Source organism: Protopterus annectens, chromosome 1.part1 (genome assembly GCF_019279795.1).
Source record: "Protopterus annectens isolate FY-2018-M chromosome 1.part1, PAN1.0, whole genome shotgun sequence".
NCBI lineage: Eukaryota > Metazoa > Chordata > Ceratodontiformes > Protopteridae > Protopterus > Protopterus annectens.
Window position 1 is genome coordinate 118341428 of NC_056726.1, and position 19853 is coordinate 118361280.

The 19853-nt window shown below is 37.0% G+C and overlaps 1 protein-coding gene across 1 annotated transcript in view; it reads left to right on the forward strand.

Annotated features, from left to right (window-relative positions):
* The window catches only part of LOC122814238 (dynein axonemal heavy chain 5-like), a 3525594-nt gene that overhangs the window by 719474 nt on the left and 2786267 nt on the right, over nucleotides 1–19853 (forward strand). The window contains exon 19 of the mRNA XM_044086840.1: nucleotides 10646–10738. Within this exon, the coding sequence (XP_043942775.1) occupies nucleotides 10646–10738 (93 nt within the window). The remainder of the gene's footprint in view (nucleotides 1–10645; nucleotides 10739–19853) is intronic.

Below are 19853 nucleotides of genomic sequence, written 5' to 3' on the forward strand. Positions count from 1 at the left end.
AGAAGTCCAGACAAACTTGGATGGCCTGTGGCTGACCAAGTTCTCCGACGATTCTAAATTGGGAGCATTCTTTGAATCCCTCAGTGGTGTTAATATACTGCAGACAGGGTTAACACAGAAAATGATTGGTGCCAAAGCCAGGGATTAAAGCTAAATGCAGAAAAATGCATTAATATTCCCTTTGGAAAAGCTGACATCCCTGCTAATTACATTATAGACAGCACCCCCTCCAAGTGTAGACCCAGTGGTAGGTGATCTGTGTTCTCAGGTTGATAGCAATCTGAACTTTGACCACCACGTATCCACAGTAGTAAGGAAACCCTTCTATGTGGCACATCTAATAAATAAAGGCATCACATCTAGATCTAAGGATTTTATAATTCCATTATACTTGGCCCTCATCAGACCAGTAAATGAGTCCAATTCTGCCTTTTGCATGTACCTCACCAGACACCTGCAACAATTGGAGAGACCACAGAGGTTTCTCACCAAGAAATAACAAGGTACACAAAACAAGTCTTACATGGAAAGACTGAAAGTTCTGTCACTGTATTCTGTCTCCTAAAGGTTGCTAAGGGGTGACCTTGGCCTGGCTTATAAGGCAGCCTCTGACCCAGCCCAGATGGAAATGGTATAATTTCATAAATCAACCTAGCTTCTGACATGAGCAGGTTGTGCTGGGGTGATAGATACATCTCCCAGAGACTGCCACTTCCCTGGAACAAGCTTCCAATTCACAAGAGCAGAGCCCCTCCCTGGCCCTCTTCATATCCAACCTAGATCAATGGATGGGTGACCACAGATTCACTTCTGGGGTAGTGCCCATGTGCCTCCTGGACAGAGGAAGTCAGTATTAACTACCATAGATGCTTACCTCTGTGAACTTCACTCACCTAACCACCGACAATGGGGGAAACTCAGGATAAATATGGCTAGGCTTGTAACAGCTCTAGGAATGTTAGTCTAGTAAACTTCTATCAGCCTATGAACCTATCACACTTCCAAAAAGTATGTTCCCAATTGCCTCTTTCCTCCACATCACACCTTTAACATTTGCGATCTACCCGAGGAAAACATTCTTTGGAATTTTCCTGGGGGAATGAAAATACCTATGTAAACACTTTCAAGCAAAGATCTTAAATCTTCAATACTTTGTTAGATATTTTGGAGCCATACTAATATCCTCCCACTGTTTCTTTGTGAATTGTTTATCCAATCTCTCTTTCCAATCCTGTCTAACCTACTCTAATTCCTAAACTTATCATGCAATATTTTATATGCCCTACTAATTATCCCTTTTTAATAGCAGCATCTGTTCTTGATTCTACTGAAAACTCTACCACTACTGGTCCTTCAGTTAGGATCTCCCCTATTCCTTTCTCTTTGATTATACTCTGATATCAATCCTTGATAGGGAAGACAATCTCTAACCTGCAGTCCAAATAAATTCTTGGCTTCTTCCCATTTTATTACCTTTCCTTCTCTAAAAATTTGCTAAGAATACATTAATTCCTTTGCCAGTTTTCCTCAGTAAATTCCAACCTCCTTTTGCCTATTTTCTGTACTCCTAATTACAATCATCTCTATTGGCAGAATCTCCTTTCTCCATTCCTGTGTTGGATTAGTTCTTAGAATACTTTCTGCTACTTTATGAATATAATATTCTAGATGGTTGTTATTCTCCTTAAATATATGCAATCAAAATCCCGGCTTCTCCTTATTTCTTGAGCTTCCTCCCTGTTTCATCATCATCCTTTTCCACGTTGAATTATAGGTTTCTGCTTGTGCTGCGTGTATGAAATTTAATTGTGAAGTTCTGAAATACCCCTTCAAATCAGGTAATCTCAAGCCACCTTGCCCTATTGGAAGGATCAACTTATCTGACTTTTCGCTTGTCCTCTTCCCTTCCCAGATAAAATCCTCCAGCTCTTTATTAATTGCTATCCACAACTTCTTCTCTGGTTGATGAAATATGCCTGAACTCTGTATAAAGCTAAAGGAACTGAAAATATTTTTACTGCTTGCTATCCATATCCACAAAACAGAGCTTCCAATGTGTCAGTTCTTGTATTATCTTTGGGTGAGTCTCTTCTAACATATCCTTAGCTGCCATAACAGAATTATTTTAATCCATACCCCTAAGTACTTCATTTTATCATGTCTCCATAAACATGGGTATCGTTGAACCAATTTGTGTTTGGGTATATAGTTTACACCTATTGTCTTCATTCATTTTGTATCCTGAAAATACTTGAAACTGTCTCAGTATGTTCCACAACACTGAAATGTCAATTTCTGGTTTTATTAGGTATGAAATAATGTCATCTGCAAATAAGCCAACTTTACTTGATTGCCATCCCAATTATATCCTTAAACTTCCAAATACCTTATTTTCTTTGCAATTAGTTCTAAATATAATGCAAATAACAAAAAGGAAAGAGGACACCCCTGCCTGGTTCCTCTGCTCAAATAGAAATTATCAGAGAGGACCTTCCCACTTTAATATTTGCCTCTGATCCTTCATATATCATCCTAATCAACCTTGTAATTTTATCAGGGAATGCACGTTTCCATTGCCCTGCTCATAAAATCACAGTTTAGTCTATGGAATGCTTTCTCTGCATCAAGACCCATCAACAGCAGTGGTATCTTGATATATTCTACTTCCGTCTGGATCATCACTGTCCTATTAATGTTGTCAAATGTTTGCCTACCCACCACAAAACTACACTGATCCATATCTATCAATGTTGGAATCACCTTTGCCATTCTTTTTGTCATTATAGACATACACACTTTATAATTATGGTTCAGAATCGGAATGCGCCTGTATGAAGCTGGATCTGAAGGGTCTTTACCTTAGATAGACCTACTTAAATTTTAGGATCAACTTATTTAATAATGCAAAAAATGTTCCTGCTTGGTAAGCTAGCATCAGGTGAAATATCTAATTTTAAAAACAAATATCAGTAATAGAAAAAAAAGAGGTACATTGCAGAATTTCTTCCATGATTATGAAATAAGCATTCCTTTAAAATCAGAAGTCAGTCAATTATTTCCTTCCAAATTCTTGATATATATATATATATATATATATATATATATATATATATATATGTATATTTTATCTATATATATATATATATATATATATATATATATATATATATATATATATATATATATATATATATATATATATACATATACACACACACACACACACACACACACACACACACACACACACACACACACACACACACACACACACACATATTTAAAATATCAACATAATATTACAGTGGTCAGGATTCCTAAAGGCTTGTAGGTTGCAAATTGGACAACTTAAACTATAAAATGAAGCAGGAGGCTCCAGACAGATTTAAAGAGTTATGGGACTTCAGCAGAACTATTTTTAGGAGGCTCACAGCAGGAATAAAGATGTTTGAAGGCTACAGTGGGATTAAGAGAATCAGGAGACATTGGCACAGTTAGCAGGGACAGCGAGGCCTTCAGAAGAATTACTAGGGTCAGGGGAATTACCGTGGTATTAAAGGAATCAGAGTCAGCCCACATACTGATTAAAACCTTTAGGTGTCACATTATTATTACTGGACAGAATGTCCTTCCAACAGTATAGCTGCCCCATCTGAGATGTCAGAGTTGGAATATCACAGTATTTTTATTGAAATCATGAAGTTTGTTATATGGTAGATATTAATATAATTATGTTTGTCCTGTGAACTGACAGTTTGAATTTATTACACAGTACAACCAGGGTTCTGTTTGAATCTTAGAGGGATAGACTATTATTCTTTAGAATTCTTCATTCTAATGGAGGCATTTTACTCACAGGACTTATTATTTACAAGAGTGCTTCACCAACTTCTTTTGCTTTGAATGTAACTGGAGTTGTATGCAGTGATGCTACCGACATCAGTAATGACAATTAGTTTGATCATTCAAAATATCTAATCTACAAGGCAGCACATATGGTGACACTGACTGTTCTGGTCCAGTTCCACTTAACCTTCCCAGTCAGTCCCATCCCTGAAGGGTAGTACCAAGGCAGTAAAGTTAAAACAAAATAAGGGGAGCAGATTCAGAATAATTGATAGCTAGACGGAGGGCATGCTAAGATTGTCAAAGAAAAAAAAATTAAAATATTTTGGTAAAAATATTAAAGACAACCCACTCTGCTTGAGGAGCAATTTGAGAAGGTGGGCTAAATAGCTGTAAAGTTGACCATTGCTTACATCAAGCTAAGGTACCACCACCCGTATCCCTTTTTCCTAGGTAATATCCATCTGCACCGTAGAAATGCACTTATATTGAATCTATAATTCACACTAATGGATTAGTTATTTAATCACAGAATAGAATTATCAAATAACATCATATGGAACTGGTACAAAGGGACATAATGGAAGGTAATAGCTGTCATTTTGTGCAAATCCCGCTATGACCATTAACCCTCCCCTCACCCATTGCTCTTTGGACACATTTATTCACAGCTGGGCAAGAGTCCTATGCCCCATTTGCTCCCTTATGGGTAATGGCTGAGTGTGCTGGAATTCTGATACCATTGCCTGCATGAAGGAGCAGGGTTTTCTCCTTATGGCATTGTGTTCTCTCGTACATGTCAGTAAGAATCCAAGAGGTAAATGTGCACATTTATCAGAGGGTTTACTGATTTTTACCATATACGGCATTCCAGCATTTTTGAATTGTTTTAATAGAGAAATCTTTCCATTCCTTTATGGTCAAATAATGTCTTATGGGAGGTTAGTCAGCTTTAGAAAACTATTGGTACAGAGTGGTACTCATGGAACTCTGAGGTAAATAACAGATAATACAGATGTAGTTTAAGAAATCTAAGAGATCGGGGTGTTTAATGAGAGGTCAAGAATAGTTAGGTGACAAGATAATATCAAGGAAGCTTGTACTCCTGTTTGGTCTAGTGATAACGTGGATAAATGCATGCGCATCTAATATTTTAAAAAATCTACTTCTGTTGTGCAAGGGAAATTACAATGTATGCCTGCGAATATAGTACTTTTGGGCAGCACAATGGTGCAGCAGGTAGCATTGTCACCTTGCAGCAAGAGGATCCCTGATTCAATTCTTGGCTGGGGTGTCTTCTTTGTGGAGTCTGCATGTCCTTTTGGTGTTTGTATGGGTTTCCTCCAGATGCTCCATGACTGTGTGGTATAGAAGAGCTACCGCGACAGGGCTAGACACCCGGCAGTGTAAACCTTGGTTCTAGAAGATTGTCACTGTTGAAGTGACACCCTGACCCCATGTGCAAAAAGGGTAAAAAGGGTTGTAGATGGATGTATGGATCAGGGTTACACTTCAGTATGGTATTTGTGTCATGAACATCTCAAAAATAACACAATTTCATATTTTATTAAATTGCTCAAACTACAGAAAGCACAAATAGTAAATTTCTTGAAATTAGCTGTTACCATAACTGTAATGATTTTACAAAGAAAATAAATTCTAAAGAGACTGTCAAAAATCCCTAGCATTGTTAAAACACCAAAGATGACTGTTAAAATTCTGCTCTGGGTGGCAAATATGCAAGATAAGCCACAGAAGCAGCCTTCCATAAAACACAAGTCTCTTATCTCACCTATGCTTTAGACATAATGTCTTATTCAAAACTTGCCATCATTTGTTACAGGAATATATTGCTGCAACTGCCTCCCATACATTTTTCTAAGCATCCTCACTACCCCCTCTAGTATTAACATCTAAAAAACTCCTCAGTCATTCTACTTACTTATTTTAGTTAAACTAAATCCTGGGACTCCTTGTAACTCTTAACCTAGAATCCAAGAGACCTGGATATGATTAACTTGGATAAAATCACAGACTTAATAATCTACTTAATAATCTGGTTAAATAAGAGGTACCATATCATTATAAATTTTATTTAAAGTACATACGGGTTATAATATTATTATGACAGTTACTAAGTAGGGCAGGACCAGCTCGAATGTCACACTGATGGGGGAAGGGATGTGAATTTAACATATGTACCAATAACACTTTGTTTTAGAGCACAATAAACCACTCCCATGCCTAATAAAAAGTATATATGTATTTAGAAAGCTTGTGAGGAAATTATTAGTCTATTTTTGTTTTACTTAGATCGCTTGTCTGTGTACTTAATAAAGGATTTTCGACTGGAAACAGACTGCCTGCCTGCCTTTCTTGGATTACTTTTGAATACTTAGTAATGCTGTACAATTATATATTTTTTATTATTATTTTTTGTTTTGTTTTGTTTTGACTTAAGATGAGTTTAAGTTCACTACTTCTACTACTACTGTCTGATCTGATTAATATACAGTGATTAACTTGAGATGTATGGACTGAAAATCTTCCACACAGAGAAGTTTCTTACACTGTTTTGATATGATTATCTACATACCACAAATAGCTGCATCTGTTGCTTGTCCTAAATAGTTTGGTTCCACTTTCTACCTTCCTTCTATTTTTAGTATACACAGCTCCCTCCTTTCTACATGTTCACCTCCTCTTTTCTCATCTTTATGTTTTATGCCAGTCTTCCTATACTTATTATGTTTCTTCTCAAAGTTCAATAATTGTTTAGACAAATTTCTTCCCTAACTGGAAGCGGTTAAATTAAAAAAATATAGGACTACAGGTGTTAATGATCAGAGAAGTGGTGACCACAATGATAATACATCACATTCAATTCCAGCTATTTCTTTGGATTCCTGGTATCAAACATTTGTACTTTACAGGACCTTGCAGTTAGAAATTTCCTATTTTGAGAAATGAATTAAGAATTGTTGGGTTCCAAGAGGCTTGTGGTTCTTGAAATATCTGAATGGTACAAGAAAAGGTGGTGATTTACACAAATATCTTATAAGACTGTTTATCATAGTGGCTGCAAACTTATTCAATTATTAATTAAGAATAATCTTAATGAGATTGATATGTTATACAGTTAGATATAAGCAACATTATTTATTTTGGTTGGCATGGTTTCTCAACACACTGGCAGTGTTTTTTTTTTTAGCCAAGTTTCAGTTATAGCGAGAATATCAGGCTTGGGGTGGGTAATCCAGTCATGTATTTTTATTTCTTATGCTTCTAATGTTTATTGTGGTAAATGTTAGATTACCAGGGTCAGGGGTTGATTTCTGTGGGGTTAGAGTAGTGTGAGGAAGAGAATTGCCTTGATGTTGGTTGTGATAGGTGGAGCCAGAATTAGGGTGAATGTTTCCTCCTAGGAGGATTTTAGTGTACTGGGGTATTACTGATTCTTGTTTTTGGACAGTATTTTTCCATTTAATGTTAATTTGATTTGAGTTGAAATGGAGTCACCCACTCTATATATAAAGTATATTTATTTGTGGCTTTCTGGATTCACTTGTTATTCTGGTACATTTATTTATTATTTATTTTATTTTATGTTTATCAGGATAGTCTGACTCTTGGGAGACCCATATTCAGCGGAGGCCCAGGGGGAAGCTACAGAGAATGAACACAGTTGAAATTACTGGGTCTATATTATAATCACGAAACCTCACTTATGCGAATATGGAAATGTCGACACATATTGAGCAAACCGTGAAAACACTGAACAGCCTGAAGAGCGAAATTCAAAATGTCAAATTGGCATAGTTGGCCAACCCCACCGCCCGCTACGTACTACCTACCCAAACAAAATAAATAATCCACATACATGCACTTAAACAAAGCCCTACTTCTAACCCTAAACTAAACATTACATATATTACTATGTATGCACTTTCCTTAACCTGCACCCTAACCCTAAGGTCCGTAACTATTGCACACTTACCTTAAGGAGCTATACCAGAGAAGGGCCAACTATGACAATTCGACATTTCAAATTTCACACTTCAGGACATTTGGTGTTTTCGCGGTTCGGTCAATATGTGTCGACGTTTACATATTCGCATAACTACGGTTTCACGGTTTTAATAGGTAACCAAAATTATTATATGCATATGTTAGGACAGGGTGATAAGAAAAACATATTTAGCTATAATATTAGTTACAATTGTCAAAGATAAAGAAAAAACATGCATAGCTATAATAATAGTTACAATTTTTAACAAGAAAAATCATAATATTTAGAGGAAACATAACCACAATTGTGAAAAAATGTGACTTAGCTAACCGTAGCTTGGGATTTATATTTTCTTAGATAAGAGTATGTGTTAGTTGTTAAGTGTAGAAGTAGGAGATGAAAGGTTTACCTAGCCAGTTTGAGTATGTTGACAGGAATGCATTCTGAAGAGTAGGATAGAGACAGTGGTCAGCTGGGGTTGAGCCTTTCTCCCTGATTCCAGTGAAATTGGGCTCTGTTGAGAAACATCTGCTATGTATGGATACTTGGTAACACATTTCTTTGACCAAATGCAACCATGGTATTCAGAAAGACTGCATTAGCTGTTAAAATGTTATTAAAAACAGCTACTGCTTTGCAGCAACTTTGTTTTGTACTGCATTTAATTCCATGATTTTGACTAGTAGGATTTCTTCAGATTTTGTATTATCGCTGCAAAACATCCTATCCATAATGGAATGCATGGATCATAATCTAACAGTCCTCTTAAGTCCAACTCTGGTATAGCACATAAAGGGTAGAAGGCAGAAATGAAAGTAGTTAATACAAACTTGCAGTGTCTATGCTACCTGTCCTGGCTACTGAAACAGATCAACAGCTTTTCATCCCATCTTTCCAAGGATGACAGGTAATGGGAATGTCATGAACACAGTCAGTGATTGAACTATAATACTGATCTTAATGAATAAATTAGTTGATGCACTCCAAAAGGAAGACCGTGATATGAGATAAATCCTATATATGCATGAGGATTTAGATGGGCAGCCTAGAAGAAATAGTATAGTGATATTTGATGTACCTGAGGATGAGGAAGGTCAATATCCCATTCACCATATGCAGAACATCATGAGGGAGGTGAAGCTATGATCATTTTTTTATTTTCCTGCCAGCCAATGAATTTGCTATTGTGAGAATGGTTAATTTCTCTTTCCCTTGCATCTAGACGTCTCTAGAATTTCTGCTTCAATGGGAGTGTACGTCTGCGTGTGTGTGTGTGTGTGTGTGTGTGTGTGTGTGTGTGTGTGTGTGTGTGTGTGTGTGTGTGTGTGTGTGTGTGTGTGTGTGTGTGTGTGTGTGTATCTGTGTACATGTGTGAGAAAGAGAGACAGGTAGAGAAACAGAGAGATAGCATGTTTGTGCATGTAGGGATTTAATATAAGTGGTGTTTGGGCAGTGCCATAAACTATGATATAATATAAATGGTTGGCTGAAGCTATTTATATAATTTTCACTGAATGGTGTTAACAGCAGTAGATAAGGAAGACAGTTCACCTAAAACAGATTCTGTGTTTTAAGTAGACCTGTCTGAGGATAAATACCTTTTCCGCACTTAGGAACACACAGTGAAGCAGCTATCTTCCTGCAGCAGTCCTGCAGAGACAAGAGGCGTTTATCTTTCACCTCAAGCAATTTGCATCTGTGGAGCTGAGGCATCCTGGAACGCAAAGCAGATAATAGCAGGAGCACTTAATATCAGATGCTGCTATTAATCAGGTTTGAATCTCACAACGTCTCTCTTTCTCTCTCTTTTTCACTTTCTCTCTCTCTCTCTCTCTCTCTCTCTCTCTCCCTCCTCTTGCTGGAATTGGTGTACATTCAAGCTGAAGCGGCCACAGTACAGATGATTTATTCCACAAAGACAAGCAATTGTCAGTCTGGTTTGGATTGCAAGCCACAGTTTTTTGACTGAAGGCAACAAACTGAAAAGTAAGAATTAGATCTGTGATGTTGCAAATATTGCTGGTTTATGTGATGCACTTGAAGATTTATGTATCCTGGAGCTTTTGCAGCATATCTTGCACTGAAATATCAACAATGACTAAATGTTTTCCCTCAGTAGCAGTAAGGGATGTTTATTTTCCTTCTCTGCTATATGCATTTCCAGTCTCTGCATTTTGGATGCTCTCCATTTTCTCCTCAGAAGCCTGATAAACTTCACTAACTAATAAGGTCAGCAATAAAGATGTAATCCTGAATTAAACTATGAATCTTAAAATATGCCATGTATATTCTATTGTCTTTTACGTCTTGAAAATAGTTACCAAAATGTTCCAAGTTTCCCTTTCTGACCCTCTGTTAAGGAAAATATAATACAAAGTGCTTTGCAAAAATAAATAAATGAATGTAGAATGCTTTCATAACAGAAATACCTTCAAATGTTTATTTCTACATCCATCAAAAAACACAGACATTCACAATTTGAGTTGTGCATATACATTTTTAATGTAGTTCTGTGCAGAGAGAGCCATGATATGTTTACAGTATTAATGGACAAAAACTTTGTTAACTTTATTTTGGACTTATGTGGTGTAACTTTTTATTATTTTCTCTTTGTTCTATGCTAGCATTTTAGTAATTTATCTGTTGTTGTTTTGCCGAGTAAGTAGTTAGGCATCTATCACATGTTTCTGGCGAGTTCATCTTTCTCATCCTTTCAAACTTGTTAAGTTTTCTGAACAGAAATTATTCTGATACAGAATATGCTAACTTACTTTTTTTTGCAAACAATAGGAAACCCCTGATGTTCCAAAAAACATGCCTCCAGTGGCTGGTGCTATTTCCTGGTCTAGACAACTACTATCAAGAATTGAAGAAAATATGAAGGTAAGCAAGCTTGCATGTTTTACAAGTGGATGTTTATTTGTCTTCATGTTTGCTGTTTGATTTAAAATGTAAGTTTTTCCAGATATATAATTTAAACAAAACAGGAAAAAACTAAATAAACAGTTGTTCACCTTGAAGATTTTACCTGTGTACATTTTAGAATGTGTTCTAAAATAATTATTTCCAGAACTTGATGTTCTTGTATGTTTCTTAGTTCCCTGTGCCACTGGGAATGAATTCCAGTACAAAACATGTCAATTTTTGCAATATGTTATAAATACTCTACCACCTTCTTGGAGATACCAAAAATGTAATATAGGTAACCAAGTCATGTGATTTTTATTTCCTATATTTAAGTATTCATTTTATGGTTTATGGTTTGTTCTGAAGAAGTTTATAATGTATACAGATAAAAGTGCTTAACTATATTAAGGTTTTGCTATTTCTAAGAAATAGTAGAGTGCTTATGGTTCAGTTTATTTTATTTCTCTGCTTTGACCAAGGTGGACCTACTTGCTAGTATTTTCACGTTCATTTTTTTTGTATTACCATCTGCTTCCCTGACTTAAATTATATAGTTATATACCATCATTTTCTAATTATCACAAAATTTAAAGCTTCCAAACTAATTTTTCCAGTATAAATTTTCTTTCATTTCCACTGGGTTTATATAAATATTCTGTAATGTCACAGACTTAGGTGAATAAATATTGAAGTATATGTCAGTAGTACACAGGAAAGCAGTCAGTCCACCCAGTATAAGTACTAGTGGCACAAAATCTCCTGACAATTGAAAGGCTGTCTTTCAACTGTCAGGAGATTCTGTGCCACTAGGACTTATACTGGGTGGACTGACTGCTTTCTCATGTACTACTGATGTCATCATTTCTTTCAATCTGGAGAATTCTCAACCAGTACTGTAGGATACCAGAAAGATACCCCACTGGCAAAATAGCTTTTGATCCATTTCAATCAGGCCAGCATTACCCAAGGCTTCTGTTCTACATGAGTCTAATATTAAGTACTATATTTAGCAATGTCTGTATTGATGTCATAAGATATTAAGGGATAGAACCAACAGGCTCTTAATTAATTATGCCTGAGTATATGCATGAGTGCTGTGTGCCACTGTTTTCATTTTGACTCAGTGAGGTAGCGTCATTCCTCATTCTCCGTCATATATACACATCTCCATTAATATATAGTCAGCATAATTTTAAGTATATCACAGATACATTAATGCTGGACATCAAGCATAGATGCTGTGGACAATCTAATTTTAAATGATTTATAATTGATAGCTCCTTTATCTGTAGCTGCCATGTATCAGAATATCATATGTAACAAGGGATGGTGATGGGGAAAGCACAATGCATAAGGGAAACAATCAAACTAACAAATGCAACCAATAAATAGGGAGATGCGGAGGTGCTTTGTGTTAGTTTGTAAGCAGAATGCCTCTATAATTTACATAGGAGATACTTGCAGACTGCCATCCCAAGCGGAAATATCTAAGAATTCAATGACAGAAGAAATATTTAACATGGCAGAAAAAAGCAAACATTGCTGACAAGGGATGTGAATATGAAAGATGTACTAGATACTACCAAGAAACTATGTTCCTAGAGTGGGGCATGATTCATTCATAATTTAAAGAAACTATGTTCCTAGAGTGGGGCATGATTCATTCATAATTTAGAGCTTGCATTCACAAGTTGAAAAAAGTCCTATGTGTAGAAATTGTCAGCAGTGTAAGAAAAAGGAAGATAGCAAACACTTTTGTGTAGCTGCAAAGCCAACAACATGCACCAAAGCAGAACCTAGAAAAGATGACTTAGTCATAATAAAATAATGTCTCAGAAAAGCTTAATAAAACAAAGGCAAGGCCAGCTATGTATTTTTTAATTTTTTTCTCACAGAATGTCTTGCATAATTCCATGGAATGCTAACATTTTAGATAAGATTACTCACTTGTAGGGTTACCACCTGTCCCACTTTGCGAGGGACAGTCCCTCTTTGGGCAGTTGTGTCCTGCAAAAAAATTGTAAAAATGGCAAATGTCCTGAGATTTTAGGACAAAATTATTTCCTATATTTTATGTAATAGTTGCATAAAACAGTTATTCTGTATCTGAAACACCTAAATGTTATAAGAAACAGAATAAGCAACTAAAATGCTAAAAGAATAAGCTTTTATTTAGGCAAAAAAGTGAAGTTCTGTCCTTTGTACAGGCCATGGGTGTGTTTCAGCATGCCATATCTGACATTTGTACCAAAAATATCCCACTTTGGGCATTTGAAAAGGTGGCAACCCTACTCACTTGCCATCAGAGCTTAATTTTATTCATGTATTTAATATTTGTATCACTGTCATTTCTTTCTTTTGAGTCTTTCTTTCTTTCTCTACATTTCCACCAATCAGCCCTCCATTTTACTGAATGGCTCATTCATTCCAGTTCAACACAATCTATTCAAAGGAGGACATTATCCAGGCAACCATTAGTGTTCTTTTGTTATTATAGAATGCTAATTCCTCATCCTCTTTCCCAGCTGCAGGTCTGATGAATCACTCGCAGTAGTGGGCCTCAAACGTGAGCACTTCTGCACATGCCCAACTTTGGATGCAGTGCTGGGTGGTTGGCAAGAGTTGGGGATCCGGCCCTGTGCTGTGTCACTACACCACCCAGCCTTAGTTGGGTATCAGTATTTAAGAAAACTGCAATGATATTCTCTATTTCCCCTCCTAAGATGGGTAACCTGGTATCAGTCCTTGACTAAAGTCCCCTCCAGACAGCTTCCCTAGCTCCCAGGTCACTAGCTAATCCAGGGTAATCAGGTAGATGGAAGAGCTTAATCTATTTGGACACTTTTATACCGTTTATCTACCAGCACACTAATATATATATATATATATATATATATATATATATATATATATATGATGAAAAAAATGAATTACAGTATCTTACTAACCATAAACAAGTGGCTTTTGATGGAGAAAATAAAGGTGTTGGATCAGAGTTAAAAAAAGATTTATTTTTACAAAGCAAATAAAAAATATAGTACAGACATCTAATCTGTTTTCCCTGGACAAGACCCACTAGGATCAAATGCCACTTCAGAAGTCATCTAATAATTTATTATTGTTACATGACATACTTAGAGCACACAGTGTGAATATGAAGACTGACAGAATTCAACACAGGTTCATTACAGTTTGTCTGGTGAATGTTCTTAAATCACACTCTCATACTGCGTACATCTGAGGTGACAGGAAACTTTAATGGTGAAAACCAGTAGCGGTGGAATAACAGGCTAAAGCTCTGATTATGGCCCAGGTGACCTGAGTTTGATTAGTGACTCAGGTGTTTGCTGGTGCTGACAGGAAAAGCAGGCATGAGTTAGTCATCCACTGCATGGGTCATCCCCTCAGAGAAGAAGCGGGGGTGCAAATACAAGGTTTGGTGTGGATGTTAAGCTCATTAAGACATTGATGGGTTGTAGTCTTCAGAGATAATGTATAAGAAGATTCACATCTGTGGGAAAGGCATTCTGAGCCATCCTTGGTGATGTAGGCCACCATTTCCCTGCCCAGGGGGCTGGGGTTAAGCCATAACAATCACTCTTATCACTGAGATAACAGTGAGGACAGAAAGTACCCTCACTGCAGCTTTAATGATAACACACACACACTCCCCCTGTGAACTCTTATCCTTATACTCAGTGAAATCTCTAGTTAAAGGGTACGAATGGGCATGCCTGATCAGGGGAGGTTTGATGGATGAGAGGCATGGGGCAAAACTACATACACATTTAAGGACAGTATTCAGGAAATCTTAGGAAACCAAATGAGCAGGACATAGAACAGCGTTGGTTAAGCAGGAAATAAAGCATTAAAGACTGGTAAGACTGCAGAGATCTATGCTGAGGGAACTTGTCAAGCAGCACTGAAAAAGAGTTAAAATCCATTTGTATACTAGTAGGAAGTGTGCATATTGATTCCTAATAAAAAAGGAATGACATGACTTCTGATGGTGGGTACACATAAACTAACTCCCTCCAGAACAGTTATTTTGAATATGTACTTTTAACTCCCAGTGGGTGTGGCTTGATCCTTTAAAAAATGAAGTTATTACCTTACAGTTCAAACAGATATTCATATCTCTGGAACAATAAAAGTTACTAGAAAACTGTAAATGGCAAACTATTCAGGATAAATTAATTTTTACATTAGTGATGTTCATTCAGTTTGATGATTTAAACTGGACTTTATAAGCCAAAATATTTGTAATGTTGTATAAACAGCTTATGATATCTCAGTAACCATTAAAGCAAGAGACAAAATGCCAGCAGGATTTTCTTCATACAGCTATGAGCTTTCATATGAGGCTATGCAGTTCTGTCTGTGTGTTACTTGAATATTGAGATGTTTACAGAAATATGAACATTATTACTATACAAATAAACAGTATACAAATAATATTCAATATTCTCTTTAGCTGCATTAGACAGAGGTCAAATATCATTACAGTTGTGTTTGCCATAATGTATGCTTTAAGATGACATATTTTGATCCCTTGTATGTAGCATGGTTAAGTAATTATTAATGCAAACATGAACAAGCAATATGTGACGCCTAGAGGTTTAAGTAGGAGGTAACTGCAGAAAAACCTGCAGTGTTACACTTCTTCACAAATTTCAAAATATATAATCAGTCATTAATTTACAGCATTTGGAAGTATCAGAGTCTGACAGGATGATATGTGAAAACTATTAGAAGATATATTGGTATTCCAGCTCTTAAAAATGCTAGCAGAAAACTACACGATTATTTTGTCCTTACTGACGCAGCAACTAGATTGGTCTGTTCTGAAGGAAAATTTTACTGAAAACCTGAAAGATATCATAGTAGTAGTAGATATAACATGGAACAGATTCAATGCATTATAACCACATCAAATGATGTAACTGGTACCTTTTACTTGGTAAGGAAAATAATTAATCAGAGAGTGGCTGTGCTTGTCCTACTCAAATTTTTTTAACATCTTGGACAAAGCTTGACCACACCCAGCAAATTACTCAAGACTCCTGTGTGGTAAATGAATGGGAATTTGCATAGAGTACTTTATGGCTAAGTATTAAAAGATCTTATTATCTTCACTGGCTGCATAGGTGGCATAGCAAAGGAGCTAGTACATGTTTTTACATATTACTTAAAGCAATGCATCAGGGTTGATATATGATGTGTGGGTGGACAGCAAGAAGGAATTTGATAAGGTTTTGGGAATAGTTATGCATATGAAAACCTAGACTCTGTATAAATGGTATAGAGTAGCGTGCTTTCATTACTTAATCAAAGTCTAGCACATTCTGAAGAACCTCATGCCACTGTACAGATGTTATTACTACTACTGGTAACTTTTTGGGTGTTCTGTTATTGCTTCATAGAGACTTAGTAGGCTCTTGATGAGGACCTGAAGAAGCTTAGCCATACATTCCCATGGTAGTTTTTTGGCCCTTGTATTTTGTATGCAAGTAACCCAGAGGTGGACAAAACAAGGATATTCTGGGACATTTACTTGATGATTTACATGAGGGACATAGGGGCTAAACTATCCATTCACCCCAATTATATCTGAATAAAATAAGAGAAGTGCTTTGTTTATGTGGAGTGGAAGATCGTTCTGTAGAAGTGGTTGTCCCTGTCATACATACCTTTCCCTCCAATATGTCCTACTTATGTTGTAAAAGATTCTGAGATCCCTTGGGTGGGTGTTCATGCCACCATTGGACTTGCAAAAGTGTAATAGATCAGAAAGGATAGAATCAGTTGAGTCTGTATACACAAGAAGGAGGTCACTTCTTAGCAGCCTGTATATCACTGAAAAGTGAGAAAAGACTTTGAGATAGTCTGCATAGTTTTTGTGATTTAGACCATTGATATTTTTAGTGAGAAAGCATTGCAGTTTTTCCAGTTGTAGCAAGTGTTTGGACAGGTACATGGACATTATACTGAATGACTGGCCTAACAAGAGTAAAGTACAGTGAAATTATTCCATCCTTGGACCTGGATGCCATACCTTTAGATAAAAGCTGTGCAACGGAAAAGGACTTCCTTATAATGGTGAATACATGGTGATCAAAGGACAGTTCATTGTTTGTCAACATAGGTTTCCAGATCCCTGACTGCAGGATCAACTTTCTGGGGGGTGTTATCAATGTGGTAGTTACAAGGGAAGTCATGCTTGTTGAAGGACACTACTATATATTTCATGACATTTGGTTTTTGTTCACCAGCTATTTGTTTGGGAAACACCTTCCTAGTGAATCTGACAAGTTAACGATAACACCAAATTTACATCCATTTGCAAACTTGGTCAGCCATAAACCCTTAACATTTGCTTTGACCTTCATGAAGTAAATGCTAAAAAGGAGTAGCCCAAGGACTGAACAATGGGGTTCACTGCTGGTGATATGTCTTTTGGAGAATGTAGAGCCAACCACACTAATTTCCTGGGTGTAGTTTGTGAGCCTAATGAGTTACATATGGATCAACATTTAGCTGGGAGAGTTTATCTACAATACCCGAGTGTGGAATGTTGTTGAAAACCTTTGCAAGGTCTAGATATGTCATGTGTAATGATTTGCACTTATCCATTGCTTCATTAACTTTCTAAAAGAAGCAAACCAGGTTAAGTTGGCTGGATATGCCCTTGACAACCCTGAAATGACTTGGGTTGAGAGTTTGTTGGTTAACTATGATCTCATTTATTAATTCCACAATGATCATTTCCAAAAATTTACAGATGAGGCTGGTCAGGCTTATGGGTATATAATTGCACGGGTCCATTGACACCCTACCTTTGTGCAAGGAGACAACTGCTGCTGTCCTCCATTCATCAGGCACAAAGTCTGTCTGGTCACTGATATTGAACAGCCTCTGTAGCAGTCTGACACGTCCTGCTTCAGGCTGGCCAATAGACAGTCCAATATGTTATCCTGTGACACAGAATGTGTTCCTGGCCTTACATAGCGCCTTGAGGACTCGTTCTTGTGAAATTTGAGGGGAGTATAGATACAGGTATGTGATCTGAGAATATAGGAGGAAAGAGGGGCTAACGCTTGTTCTAACTTAGTCAGTCAGTAGATTGGCTATGTCCTCTGAGTCTGAATATCTGATATTATTTACTATTAGCTCTGCACAGTACTGGGCATTATTTTTTTAGGTTTACAATATAGTTAAAAATTATTTGTGGTTATCCTTTGCCTGGGTGGCTATTTTTACCTGACATCTGGCTTTAGTTGATTTGATCAAGGGCTTGAGTTCCCTGCTAAGTTTAACAAGAAACTATTTGGCATAATTTTTGCATGTAATGAGTTTTTTTATTATTATATAACCTGTATATATATTTGGGTTCTGCCACAGAAATGTATTTTTAAATTTGGTGTTGTATTTTCTTTCAGTGGAGACAAATGCATCTATGCAGCTATTTACATGTGCATAGAATTTGGCAGTAAAGAATTCTGCATAAACAGTGGGGTTATCAAGTTGAGATGGGATTTTGAATTTAGACAGGTCATTATTCAGTTTCAGTAGATTAGCCTTATTATAATTTCCAAATATTAAGGTAATGGCAGTTGCTACTTGCTTCAGTCTTACGGTGAAGGTATCTGATTTGTGATTTAATTTAACAAAGAGGAAGCTACAATTGGTCTGGACCAAAGCCATCCCATATTGTTAAGGACCAAGTCCAGGATTGTACCACCCTTGGTTGGGGTGCAACCTAACTGGTCTAGAGAGTTTCTATTAATGAAATCCAGAAATGTATGGTTGTGCATGTTTGTGGATATTTAAGTTTCCCAGTTGATGAAGGGGTAGTTGAATCTCCTAGGAAAAGGGTGTTCGGCCTAATGAATAGGAACTCCGTGCTTTTTAAGAAGGAGGCATGGGCTGATGGGGAAATAGAGGTGTCCTGTAGTTATCTATGATATGATAAGAGGTTTTGTTGATAGTCAGTTGGATGTGGGGCTAATTACCTTGTTTAACAAGTATGGAGGTGATTTTTTTTAAGAATATGGAGACACCTTTAGTACCTTCATCTAGTGCAGTGGGCCTGAATGTTTGTTCAGCACTGAAACCCTGCACTGATGAAGTGCAGTCATTGGTCTTTTGGTCTTTGCTTGTATTAAGACACCATTCTTGGTGATGGTAGAATGCTGTTCAAGGCTAGATTCATACTTGCCCTGGACATATATTCTGACACCTACATCATGTCAGGAAGAAAGGCAAAGTAAATAGTCCAAGGAGGTGTACATCAAGTCATTACATCTGCATGAACTTTGGCTGTGTCATATGTGTACTTGTGTGCATACATTTTGTGTTGAATCCTGATACCTGACGGGGAACTCACTGTGACCTCTAACCGCACAGTCTGGTGGGTGGTGCATTGATGACTATGGCATGATCTATAACTAGAACACTGGGTTGTGTGGATGTTTGCCTTATGGGCTTTTTATTTTAGACACTGTGATTCTTTGATGTATATTTCATGGTAGGTGCTGCTGGTGTTGTGTGTTTCTGAGGCAGCTGAGGGTAATTTTTTAGGTGTTTACTAGGCTAACGACCACAAGGGCCTTTTTAGCCTAACCATGCATCCCAATTCTCTGAATCCCAAATTGTGTGTGTGTGTGTGGGGGGGGGGGTGCATAGTCCATTGGTATCTATCATGGCACCGTTTAAGTCCGGATACAATGTAAGGCACCACTGTTAGTGGTGGAGTGTAACATGCTGATGCTCTCCTACTGGCACTGTGCTCTTTTGGGTTATGGAAGAATGCCTCATGGAATGAAGGACTGCAAGGATTTTGAAGAGTCTCCATTGTGTATTTAATGTCTCTACTCCTTTGCTCTATAGGTCACTATCAGCAAGCCTGGTATGCAGCTGAATGTATTTGTCCTACAAGCATTTGGTATCAGGAAACCACTTCATCACTGTTAAAGTAAAGAAATGCCAAGATATAAGATGTCTGGGCAAAAGTGAAAAAGGTCAAACATCAGTGAGACCGAAACCACCAGAGCAGCACTAAATGAAGACATGCCTTTTCATGTGAGGGACA